The 12,198-nt window shown below is 43.3% G+C and overlaps 1 protein-coding gene across 1 annotated transcript in view; it reads right to left on the bottom strand.

Annotated features, from left to right (window-relative positions):
* The window catches only part of SF3A1 (splicing factor 3a subunit 1), a 213,310-nt gene that overhangs the window by 48,822 nt on the left and 152,290 nt on the right, over positions 1-12,198 (bottom strand). The window contains exons 10-12 of the mRNA XM_086943206.1: positions 10,164-10,285; positions 7,063-7,374; positions 6,596-6,803 (exon numbers count right to left, since the gene is read on the bottom strand). Of these exons, the coding sequence (XP_086799332.1) occupies positions 6,596-6,803; positions 7,063-7,374; positions 10,164-10,285 (642 nt within the window). The remainder of the gene's footprint in view (positions 1-6,595; positions 6,804-7,062; positions 7,375-10,163; positions 10,286-12,198) is intronic.

Here is a 12,198-nt window from a genome sequence, read left to right as displayed (position 1 = left end):
CAGATCTGTGGGGCCATATGGATCTTACGGGTCTGTTTAAAATACAGTGTAAATTCCTCCGTAATTTGGTAGGTTTGCCACAGTCGTCGCCCTCCATTCCCCTTTGTCTGGACCTAGGATGCCCTCCTATTAATGAGATGGCCAGATTTAGACTGGTTGCCTTCTGGAGGCGCCTATGGACCTCCCCTGATCTTACCTTATTTGCAAATGGGGTAGCAGAAGTTAGGTCAATCAGGGGATCGGGAAAAATCCCCTGGTTCCAAATGGTAAAATCCATCCTGATGGATATGGGTTTAGAGCAGCTCTGGATATCCCCCGCCACCAGTACCTTCCCAACTAAATTGGCACTTAAAGAATTGTATTGGACTACGCTCCGTCTGAACAGAATCAATGCCTCCAGTTCTACTAACCTCACGGGTAGGTTCCTTTCCTTCAAGTTGGACCCATCTCGTGAACAATATTGGGATACGGTTTCAAAATCCTTAGACAGGAAACTCTTTCACCAGTTCCGGGTGGGCTCACTGCCACTGAACACCTTTACGAAAAATTGGCCGTCAAGCACCACGGATCATTGTAAATGGTGCCCAGGCCATAAGGAAACTGTGGGTCACTTTTTGTTTGCTTGCCCTAGATACCATGCACCAAGGGCCAAATGGCTAAAACCACTGTTTCAGCGCCTGCCCATTAGAAAATCTGAAGAAGCCATTCATGTATTAAAAACTAATACACTAGAAATTATTACAGTGTGCATGGCCAAATACCTGGGCTGGGTCTGGATACTCAGGGCAAAACAATAGTCCAACCTTGGATTGTTTTAACATACCGATGGTTTGTGCATTTTCTTTTCTGTAAGTTTGCTCATCTGCTCCTGTTACGGATTACTTTTGATGTATTATATCTTACCGTTTGGAATTTATTTGTAATTCTCTTTTCCTTTAAGGAAAACTTGCTTCAGGACTGTCTTTACATTGTTTAATGCTTTTTTAATGAATGTGTATTTATTGTCAGTTAATGTTTGTTATTACTTGTCTTTTATGATTTTTTTTAAATCGAAATAAAGACTTTAAAACCTGAAACCTGAAAACACAACATGTCATGCATCCCTGTGGGCAGTGTACCCTACCACTGCATATGATGTGTGTAAGTCACCCCTACAGCAGACCTGACAGCACTAAGGCAGGGTGCTTAATATTATATGTGAGGGCACATCAGCATGAGCAGATATGACCCTCTGCTGGTCTGCCAAGTGGGGAATTGACAGTCACACTCCTAGGTGATTATGTGGTTTGCTGTAACTTGTGGTTAAACTAAAATGTGTATATTTTTCGTTGATGCTGGTTGGTGAATCCTCCGGAGGATGAGATAACTGTATGAACAAGCACTGTTCCCAAAACGGGGGAGCGTCTCCAAGTCGCACTCTGATTTGACTGTTCAGTAAGGTTGATACAAATAATTTAATAAAGTTGCAACTTTTTTGGGTGTTTTTTTATTGATCTTGATTATGGTTATTCTTTCAATTTCAGCTTATGTTTCATGTTCATGGAATATTACTTTCATCAATAATATCCATTTTAAGGCATAAAATTCTGGTGTTGCGCCCAATGCATTTCAGGCGTTGCCCTTCATCAGGGGACTTATTCTGTAAACATAGAATTAACATTGTGACATCATCAGAATACAAGGTGACCTCGTTTTCATAAGAGTTGTGACTGGTAATAACAGTTGCGTTAAATGGTGAACCGTAAGGTGAACGAAAATGTGTCCATTCCGAACGTGGTCAAAGAATGCTACAATACTAGTGAAAGTGCTCGTGTATACTAAAAACTGGTAACACTTGTAACTAGTTGCTCTTGTTTATTTTGTATTATATCATCTAAGAATGTGACCTGCTCCTTATGACTAGGATTTCACTGAAAATAGGGATGTTTGATACCAAATGTCTCGGTCTTGATAAACCCACACTGATGCCAGTGTTGGATTTATCAAATCATGAACTCAGAGGGCATCTTAGAAATGCCCCCTGGAAACTTACCAGCCTCTAGTGTGCTCTATGACTGGATTTAGCAGCCTGCCACCCGAGACAAGTTTCTGACCACCTATGGCGAGAGCCTTTTGCTTTCAGGAGGTCAGGAACAAAAGCCTCTCCGGGAAGAGGGTGCAACACCAACTTCCCACAGGATGACCTGCTGATTAGCCACCTTGGGTTGGCAAGCTTTAAAGAAGCCACCGCATTTGGAATGCGGATCGGGCTCTCCTTACAAGAGAGGAAGCCCCCATCTTGAGCCCCATTGGCACCTGGACAGGTGGGAAAATTAGCTAGTCAGGTAGGCATGCAACCCCCAGGCTAGTACCACCCCTAAGTCGGGCTAACTATGAAGTGGACCCGAATTTTGAGAATTAGCCATCCTTGTGTTGGCATACCTAGGAATTCTGGGACAGGGTTATGCCCACTTCCCACAGGAAGTGGTCATATAGGTCATACATGGGGGGGGTAGTGACATTGGCTACTACCCTACACTCTCCTAACACCACTAAATTGAGTATTTAGGGGAGCCCATGGCTGACGACCTAAGAAGAGCCAGATATCACAGAGCCGCAACAGCAGAGAAGACTGCAGAGAACTACTGACTTTTCCCTAGACCTACCGGTCTGTCTGCAGCCTTCGATGATCCTGTGCCAAAGACTTCTTGTTCTGCAGCTCAGCAACCTCCAAAACCCTGGAAGGGGTTTGGAGGCCAAGACCTCCCAAGATCAGCAGACCTGTTCAAAAACAACAATCTTCAAGCAAAGTGTCTATGACCTGAAGAACCGCAAAACCTGACCCCTGGTTCCACCTCTGCACATGACGCCTCCGGCACGAGTACAAGTGACCACTGGTTCCAGCGAGGTTCCCCAGCACTACAGAGTCTGAGTCCACTGTGAACTGACCTCTCTTGGCGTCACCAACAGCCACTGCACAGAGACCTCCCGCAACTGTGACCAGCTCTGGTAAGCCGTTTCCAACACCAAAACACACCTTGGTGAAGAGGACCACAGGTGTCCCTACATCCCAGAGCATTGCAACTTACATTTCCAGCTATTGGCTTGCTCCGACCGGCCTCCTGGCCTGAGCCTGCCCTCTTATACCGATTTGGCCTTACTCCATTGCTTACCTTTGGACACCAGACGCTGTGTTAGCAACCTGCACCCGGCCGCCCCTATGCCGCTGGCGGTGTCCTGTTAGTGTTGCCTTGGACCCTGCCCAGTGCACGTTTCAACCCCGAGACACTGGTCTCCAAAGCTGCTGTTAATTACCTGTAAGCAGCATCTGACCGATTCTTCATTGAGCATTGTTGGGCACCCAACACCGCATTTGCACCCTGCACCCAGCCGCCCCGTGAAGCTGGTGGTCTACTGCTGGTGCGGAGCTGAACCTTGCACAATTCTGTTCTTAACTCTCGAAGACTTGTCTTGTAAGTCGATGTTAACTATCTGTATGCTAAATGTTTTCTTCCTCCCTTAGGTTAACATTGCAGAACTCTGAAAGTGCACTGTGTCCACTTTTCCAAGTGAAAATAATTTATATTTAAAAACTTAGTTACCTGAGCAATTTTCTTTGATGCCTGAACATACGTAAATATACTTGCTATTTTTATAAATTGGTGTGAATCTCCTTCTTGAGTTGTGTTGTCATTTATTAAGCCTTGTGTGTATTTTGCAAAGGTGTAACACTCTTTGTGTTAAGCCTAAGACTGCTCGACCACACTGCTCCCTAATAGAGCACTTTGGGATTGCATAGCAAGCCCAGTCCACTAGTAAGGGAACCTTTGGACTCTTTACACAGTATATTAGATTATTACTATACTACATAAAGAGCCAGCTTCCTACAAGAAATGTGTCCTCTTTCAGGACAATTTTTAGAGCACAATGTAGCGGTCCAATTCATTAAGACTAAGGGATGCGAAGCTTAGGAGTCCAAGTAGTTTTACCAGTGTCTGTTTTCTAGATTGCAATAAACATTATATCAGGGATCAGCCCAGCAACACTCTCTGGTTCGAGCTCATTTGGATGCCTGTAAAGAGCAGGCTTCTGATCTACCAAGCAGCAACTTGACTATTTGGAGTGCCCCGAATGACTCCCCAAACCACATCCAAGTGACCGTTTCTTGCTCCCTTTGTCCTCAGTTACAAGAAGAATCAGAGGCAGTCTGAGGAGAAACTGCCTGCTCTGAAGTGTGGAGATGACATCAGCACGTGGTGTACCTTTTCGACCTTGCCTTCCCACTAGTTACCAGATTTCTGCAAGTGCATACCACATGGACCAGTACCTAGCAATAGTTTTGGAATTTGAAATGTTTTCCCCTGAGCAAGTGCATCTGAGCGTCCTGCTATAGTGCCAGAAGCAGGACACATTATTACTGCTTTTGCCAAGGTTCAGACTAAACCTAGGACTACAGAACAGGACTGAAGCCTCTGTTCATGCTTGGAAACAAATTCAAGAACCAGCAGATGGAGATTTGCAAACAGAAAGTCTGCCCGGAAGGCCAGAGGATCTGCTTCCCATGTAAAATGGAATGATCATGAGCAAAGATCATCTACATCGCAAGAAGATTGGGAATGTGCCTTACACAACAAAGAAAAGCACTTGCAGATCAGTCTGCACTGGCCTGTCAACTGGCCTCCATACATTTTGATGAGGAGCGAGTGGACTACTGACCAAGAAGCGAGGCTTTGAGATGGATACCAACCCATTATGACCTAGAGGGTGCCGGTATCCCTAAAGGAACGCTATGGTTATCATGCTTTCATTATGGGTCACTACCCTTAACAAGAACCCATATAGGAAAATCTTAGAATCAAAAGGTACAGTATTTCTACATCTTATTTTGCCAGAATTATTTTCATTACCAGTTACTCTAGACTAGAGTGCCCCTGCTTGCAATGGTCGCCACCATGACCAGTGCGTGCTCGCCAACCATTAAACTAGAGTATTTCCAATAACCGCTATCATCTAGGACTTTATTTGGGCCAGACTGCAGCCACATTACATCCCACCTGAGAGACCTGCACTGGCTCCCCGTCAACAAGAGGATAACCTTCAAGCTCCTCACCCACGCACACAAAGCACTCTACAACACTGGACCAGAGTACCTCAACAGCCGACTCAGCTTCTACACCCCCACCCGCCATCTCCGCTCCGCTGGACACGCCCTCGCCACTGTTCCCCACATCCGAAGAGTGACCGGTGGCGGTAGATCATTTTCCCACCTCGCTGCCAAGACCTGGAACACCCTCCTCATCCGCCTACGGCAGACCCAAAACCTACTGACCTTCAGAAGACTCCTCAGGACCTGGCTCTTTGAACAGTAGCAGCATTCCCCCACCCTTAGTGCTTTGAGACCGTCACGGGTAAGTAGTGCGCTCTACAAATGCTTGATTGATTGATTAAACTTTCTCTTTGAAATATGTCTGGAAACTACTCCTGCCATCTCCCAGAGCGCAAGCTATGACAGAAACCCCAGTGTTTTGTGGAAAGCAGTAATGCCCCCTCAACTGTCTTTCCAGTGTTCGAGATGAGAAACCTATGGGTGGTAGGGTTATTGAAGTAAACATAGCTGCCACAGGGTTAGCTCAAATAAACCAAGGTACCCCTTCCTGAGCTTGAAATAAAGAGAAACTAGGGTTGACGGATCATTGTCATTCAATATAAAGAGTTACCACATCTTTAGAAACCAGCCTACGCTCATTGAGAAAGTGGGGACCAATGGCATAGTAAATATGCCATGACCATAATGAATCTAAAGTTTGCCGAGTATTCATATTCATTCCATGAGGATAACACGGTCCATAGATTATAAAGTCAGATGGGTTACGTCGCCTGGTACAAGCTAGACATAAATGAGCCCCAAATGGACCTTCTGGCTTTCTTTATAGAGTTTTACTTTACCTTTTCTGTAAATAAAGACCTGGATTTTCTTGTGTTTGATTATTGTGACATGCTGCACCAGAATTCCAAGCCACATTTTCTATTGCAAGCTTTGACTCCTCATCTATTCTATCCTAATGTTTTTGTATAGCCCATAGCTACAGGACCGGGCCTTTCAGTGCTGATCGTAGCAACACCAGCCGGAATACCTTAATGAAATTTAGGTTAGTGCTGGGCTTAGAAGAGTTTTGAGGAGATTTCTGAAGTTAGCTGCTGAGTTACTTTGGAGAATTAGGAGTACTCAAATAGTTGGTAAATCCAGTTAGAGAGTAATAGCACACAAGGCCCTGGAACATCAGTGCCAAATGAGCACCTACAAAGGTAGTGCACAATAAACTCCAGCAGCCCCAAAACACGGGGAAAAGAAGTCTTAAAAACCATTGTTTCAACTTAAATGTGCAAACTTACATCCAGAATAAGAAACCTATGACAGTAAGGCTTGGTTAGAGAATGCTTTTGAGCTCACACTCAACATGGGTTCTCGGTTGTTCCTAATTGGCCATTTTGTGGTTCATGGTTTCAAAATGAGCACCTAATATACAAATGACATACACAATTGACCTTAAACAATAAAATAGGATAATATACCAACTTGTGTCTCTTCAGTAAAAGATAATTTTGAGTCACTCACTTGTTGGCACCATCATTGGAGGTGGACGAGGGCCCATCATGGCCTGAGCATTGTGCTGCATCTGCATGACATTGATCCGTGGAGCATGCAATATGGGGGGCATTTGGGCCAGAACGGACCCAGGTGGCAGGCGAACTACTGAAGTCATGGGAGGACGAGGCATAACTGGAACAGCAGACATAACTGTAGTTCGAATTGGAGGCGGCATCTGAAAAAAGCCTTGTAGAGGTTAAAGGGTGAGGGAGAGTACAATTGAATAGAAGACAAACATTAGTATATCACACGTCAATAAATCCTTCATTACAAAAATAATTAGATTCAGCACAATAGTGATATGGTCATGATTAGATTTCACTCACGCACAACACACCTCTCCCACCCCCCAAAAAAAACTCCTACTCATTCATTCAATCGCTAGACACCATAAAATTGTGTATCTGAAAGAGAAAACACAGATATTTGCCTACCGAAGGAGGCCGTGGCTGCACTGGTGAAGGGACTGGTGCTGGCAAAGGTGGGTGACGCACAGGGGGCGGTCGAGGCATAGAAGTCATTGACGAAGAGGAGGTGGGTGGGGTTGGTGCCGTAGAGTGGGATGGCTGCGAAGGAGTCTGTTGATTCTCGCTGGGTTTACTGGGTCCAATCTTGTCCTTGCTATCATCCTCTGGTACCAAGCCCTTGGCCTTGTGGATGGCTTCAATTTGCTCCTGCAGTGTAATATTGGCCTGAGCAGCCTGCTGTGTTCGGGCCATACTCCCAGAATGACCATCCCAAGTAACCTGCAGAAAAGAGAGAAAGAAGATATGCAAATTCCCCTTCAAATAAAGATAAATAGCATAAAACCATGTGATTATCACTATAAACATAGGTCGAGTAACATAACAAATGTTAGAGTCCCACAATGTCTCCCCTCAACCCGGTTTACTTGAATAGGAGGTTAATACATTTTAGATGCAACATTTTAATTTATATACATAACTGATTAAGTCGGGGTTGGTGAAACAGAGGACTTCTACATTCACTGCAGGGATCGGTGTTTGAACCTCTAGTCACAGGATAAAATCTAGGGCAGGGGTGATCTATCTGTGGGACGAGGAGTCCTGGGAAGGGGGTCGGGCATTTCCAGGCCCAACTTCTGCCTGGAATACAAAACATGTGCTCTTCCTTTCTGATCGTTAAAATACTTCAGCTGAAGTTAATTGAGTCTCATGTGCTGTAAAACGAAGAGGCCCAGCCGACAGGTAAAACAATCCTTCGAACAAGCCTTCATGCCAGGGTGTCTGTTGCCTGAATGAAATGCAAATGTGCACTAAGCGTTAATCTGCAAATGTAAAGAAAATCTGGCTTTAATTGCTCAAATCAGACCAAGCATTGTGGTAAAGATGTGTTTTTTTTGCATGGTGGTTAACAACTGGGCTGTGATGTGCATGATTTTAATCATAAGTGTATTTACACAGCGCTTAGTATCCCAGAGGAGGTGTTGAATGGACAGTTATGGTCAGATATTACTAAATTCCTAATTTTGGAAGCTAAATTTTATCCTAAAACTACTTGCACAGTTTGTAGCAGTCTATCTTATAATGTGTATAATGCAAGTATCGAATAATGACTTGCGTTCGCAGGGCTTACTGTCACAGGTTGTGACCTCATAGCACCAAAATATACAAGTCACTATTCTCCACTGTACCAACCAAATTTAATTCTGTGGCTCTCTGGTTACACACAGACCTCTGCAGTGCATTAAATAATAGAGGTTTTATAATACACTACAATGCATTTCCGATTGAGTAACAACTTTAAAAATGTATTTTTCATTTAAGCTACCCATTATTTTATATGTAGCTACCTGATGGTTAAGGACCTAAAAAAAAACAGAATATTTTTGGGCCAATTTTTGAGAGATTTGCGCCTCCGGCGCATCGCTTTTTTTGAAGCTTTGGCGGCACAAGCGTCTCAATCACATTTATGAGGCAAGGCAAAGCTTTGCTTGGACTCTTAGATATGGAGTAAGACAAAGCAGGGCAAGTCGTTGCATTGCCTTACTCTATGTCAAGTAGGCATTCCATGGGCATTGCAGCCGGTGCTCCCACGCAACATCCATGGATTTTGACACTGTCCCACATTAGCAAAACCATGTAAACCTGGGGCAGCACCAAAACCTTAGGCCTCCCCACAGCAGGCATAACGAGGAAAAAGGTTTTCATTTCTCCACGTTTTTCCCCTTTCCATGTAAGCTGCATTCTGCACCACACATGGAAAGAGGAAAACCCCTCTCAGGATTGTTTTTGTGCAGTAAGGTGCCCCTTTCTGCACCAAAGCAATCCTATCTTTGTTGGCGCTAGGCTGCAATTTGTGTGTTAACGCAGGGGGAAGGACTGGAATGCATCATATTTCATAAATAAGGTGGACTCCTGACCTGTAACATTGGCGTAGGGCAGCGCAGCAGGAAGACCGGCAGCGCTGCTTTACGCCAATGCCTCATAAATGAGGCCCTTTGTTTTTAGCCACACCTTCGACCATGCCCCCACATTCACTGACATTTGGATTGCTAAACACTGTTAATTTTTCCCCCGATGTAAAAATGATTTGCGGTGGGAATCGTGGGCATTTATGGTTGTTGATAGTTGGCAATGATGAGAGGGACCAAGTTGTAGACATTTTTGTCAAAAGTGGGTCCTTACGTCTAAAACTGTTTGATGGGGGGGGGGGGTCTAGGCATCAAAAAACTTTGATCATTTGAAGACCTCTGATCTAGAGGGTTCACTCAGTCTTTCATCCATAATAATAAATATTAGTTATCTAGCAGTAATGTCAAATGACACTTATGTTTTTTGTGTCTACTTAATTTTCATCAAGTGGTGCAGTAATGTTATGACAAAGTCATTCTGTTGTGTAAGAATTCTAGTGGTATAAGACTTAACATATGAGTGGGTCTCCTCCAGCCCAGCCTTTCTTTCAGAAGAGATCCTGGCATGACACTTCTAATCTTTCAGTCACTGGTTTACGTAACTAAATCGAAAATAGCACAACCAACTTTTCTGAGCATATCTGTTTAGTGACTGACCCTAGTGTAGATCTACTAGCATGTGACTGAATAGTCTTGAGAGTAAGCCAATGGTAATGTTGACAAGCGACAGACTCTGCAACACTTAACCCAGTCTTCCTGAGACAATCTTGACAGGTAATAGCAGTGCCGCCAAGTTGTGCCATATAAGGTTTGACATCTTCAGCCAGTCCAACTCTTTAACCAGCAACACTGTGCCTCCGAGAACTTGTAGTCTTTTTTCCATTAGACATGAGCTTCCATGTCTACATTTAAAACTATTTCTGGGTAAATTTTACAAGCAGCTATGGGAGAGGCAGCCATACATAGACTATAATACATATTATATTAGCAAGACATGTAAATGTTTGAAATACAAAAAGTAAACAAATGCCAACTGCGAGGAGCAGTGAATGTCTAAGCTTTCATCCATGGACTGATTTGATCCCTGAATCCTCTGATTTATTGAAAGAAAAACACACGCAGTTCCCTGATATGTGAACAGTTAAATAGAATAATACCCACCTTCTCCTCGGGCTTCTGGATCTCTTCCTCACCAATCTTCTTACCAATAGCAGTTTCTTCTACACCGAAAATATCGGTACGGCGCTCAGCCAGCTGTTTCAAACTGCTCTCGATGTCCAAGCCTGAAAATGTGTTAGACTGTGAGCTTTAACACTTGCATTCTAAAGAGTCTACATTGACAGAAGTTGGGGTGAAGTTATAAGTGACAAATATGCACTGCCCAATTTCACAGATTATGTTCCAATCCAGTCACAGTTATTAACTTGTTAAAGTGAAAAACGTTTTCAGAAAATACAATGACATGGTCAGCCCTGTAGCCTTGACATGGCTAGAGAAACTAAATTAGAAAATGGACAAGCAGCCTACTTGTACATGCATCTTGTTCAACTGTCCATTTTTGCATAGAATAATACTTATTTTGTCTTTTTGATGCGTAGTGTGAACTGACAATTATGAATGTGCAGCATGGTAAGGTGCCAAAGCTTATGCCCCAGTAGCTAGTGCCCGCACCACTCCCAACACAGGACCTGGACTTGTATGTTCTTTTAAATCAGTCAGTTAAAAACACATTCCTCCTCTAGAGGAGTAGCCAGGGAATGGCATATAGATTGGGCGGGGGTAGGCATAAGGATTGTGCATAGAAGCATTAGTTACATTATATTTCCTACAGTAGTTGTACGTTTCTACCAATCATGATTGCTGAAAATAATTATAAAACCGAACCAAATAACAGGTTGCAAACAGAAAAGGAAAAGTGGGAATTAGACACATTCTCTAGGCACACACTGTCCAAAGCATACATTGCAACAATGCAGATATGCTTGCTAATGGCATGACCATAAGAAGACATTCCTCAATCTTTTGTTCGACAGCTGAGGCAGAGAGATGTAGGAGAAACAAATCAAAAGGTTGACCCGAGGTAGTTTAGACAACATCTCTCAAGACAAGATAAATGTGTGCAGAGGGAGGAGAAAGGTTTCTACGTCACCAATGTTCTCAGAATCAGACTATGAGGTTAAACCATACAAAAGGTAAAAAACAAACTCTCCAGCAGTAAATGGTCAAGGGAAGTGGAGGCAGTAGAAAAAGAAGGTGCGAGGAAAAACAAAATAGAAACATTGAGCAGTCCCAAAATACTGACTCAAATTTAATTAGTCCCCTATCCCAACCTTTCATAATACATTTTAGGGGTTTGGGAAATGCAGGAAGTTCATTTACATGAAAATACCTTTGCTGCTCTTACTGCCTTATGTATGCATTCGCTTTCAATTATCCTACCTTCTATTTGTTGAATCCAGAATCATCTCATTTGAAAAAGAAAATAGGTGGTGTCAGATATACTAGTCTCTTTAAGAAGAACCACTGCAATATCAACTGGAAACCATGCAAAGCCCACTTGAACTGCTCTACCACCCAAACATCCATTCTATTTAAAAGGAGATGGTTACCAGGTAGCTCCTGGATTTGCAGACCTACTTTTTGTTAGGAAACTTTCAGAATCCTTTCACAGATGGCTCTGCAAAAGGCCTTTATTTCTATTCCACCACTGCGGCCCCAGTACGAAGGGAGCGGATTATCAAACATCTGTTGCTGGCTCTAAAAACCATCATAGCACATGCAAAATAAACTTTAGTATCTTCTCTCCACTAAAAGGACTCCAGTGAAAGGTCTCCAGTGGAAAGTGCGTTCCAGCAGTGCTTAACTTGTGTTGTTGGTTGCAGATGGTGGATACTGGTACTCCTTTTTGGGGACCTAGATTTATAGGTCATCAGACTAACATAGAACACAAAGAGAAAGACCGAAAAAGTAAAAGTAACGAAGAGAGAAAACTGTTGAAAAAGAACATGCAGGAGTGAGCTAAAGAAAGGAAATATAGGGTAGTAAAGAAATATGACTGAAGTAGAATCAAGACTAGTTAGCCATGGTGATAAGCAACCCCGGCATTCAGCAGTGCTGGTGGTGGCTTTCTAGGAAACAAATTGGGCCCCTGTGCTACTTATATTCATTATTATTATTATTTTTGGCTAATTAAGCA

The sequence above is a fragment of the Lissotriton vulgaris genome, chromosome 11, assembly GCF_964263255.1.
Source record: "Lissotriton vulgaris chromosome 11, aLisVul1.2, whole genome shotgun sequence".
NCBI lineage: Eukaryota > Metazoa > Chordata > Amphibia > Caudata > Salamandridae > Lissotriton > Lissotriton vulgaris.
The sequence above is the reverse complement of the archived record's forward strand: the minus strand, read 5'-3'. Positions and strand labels throughout refer to the sequence as shown.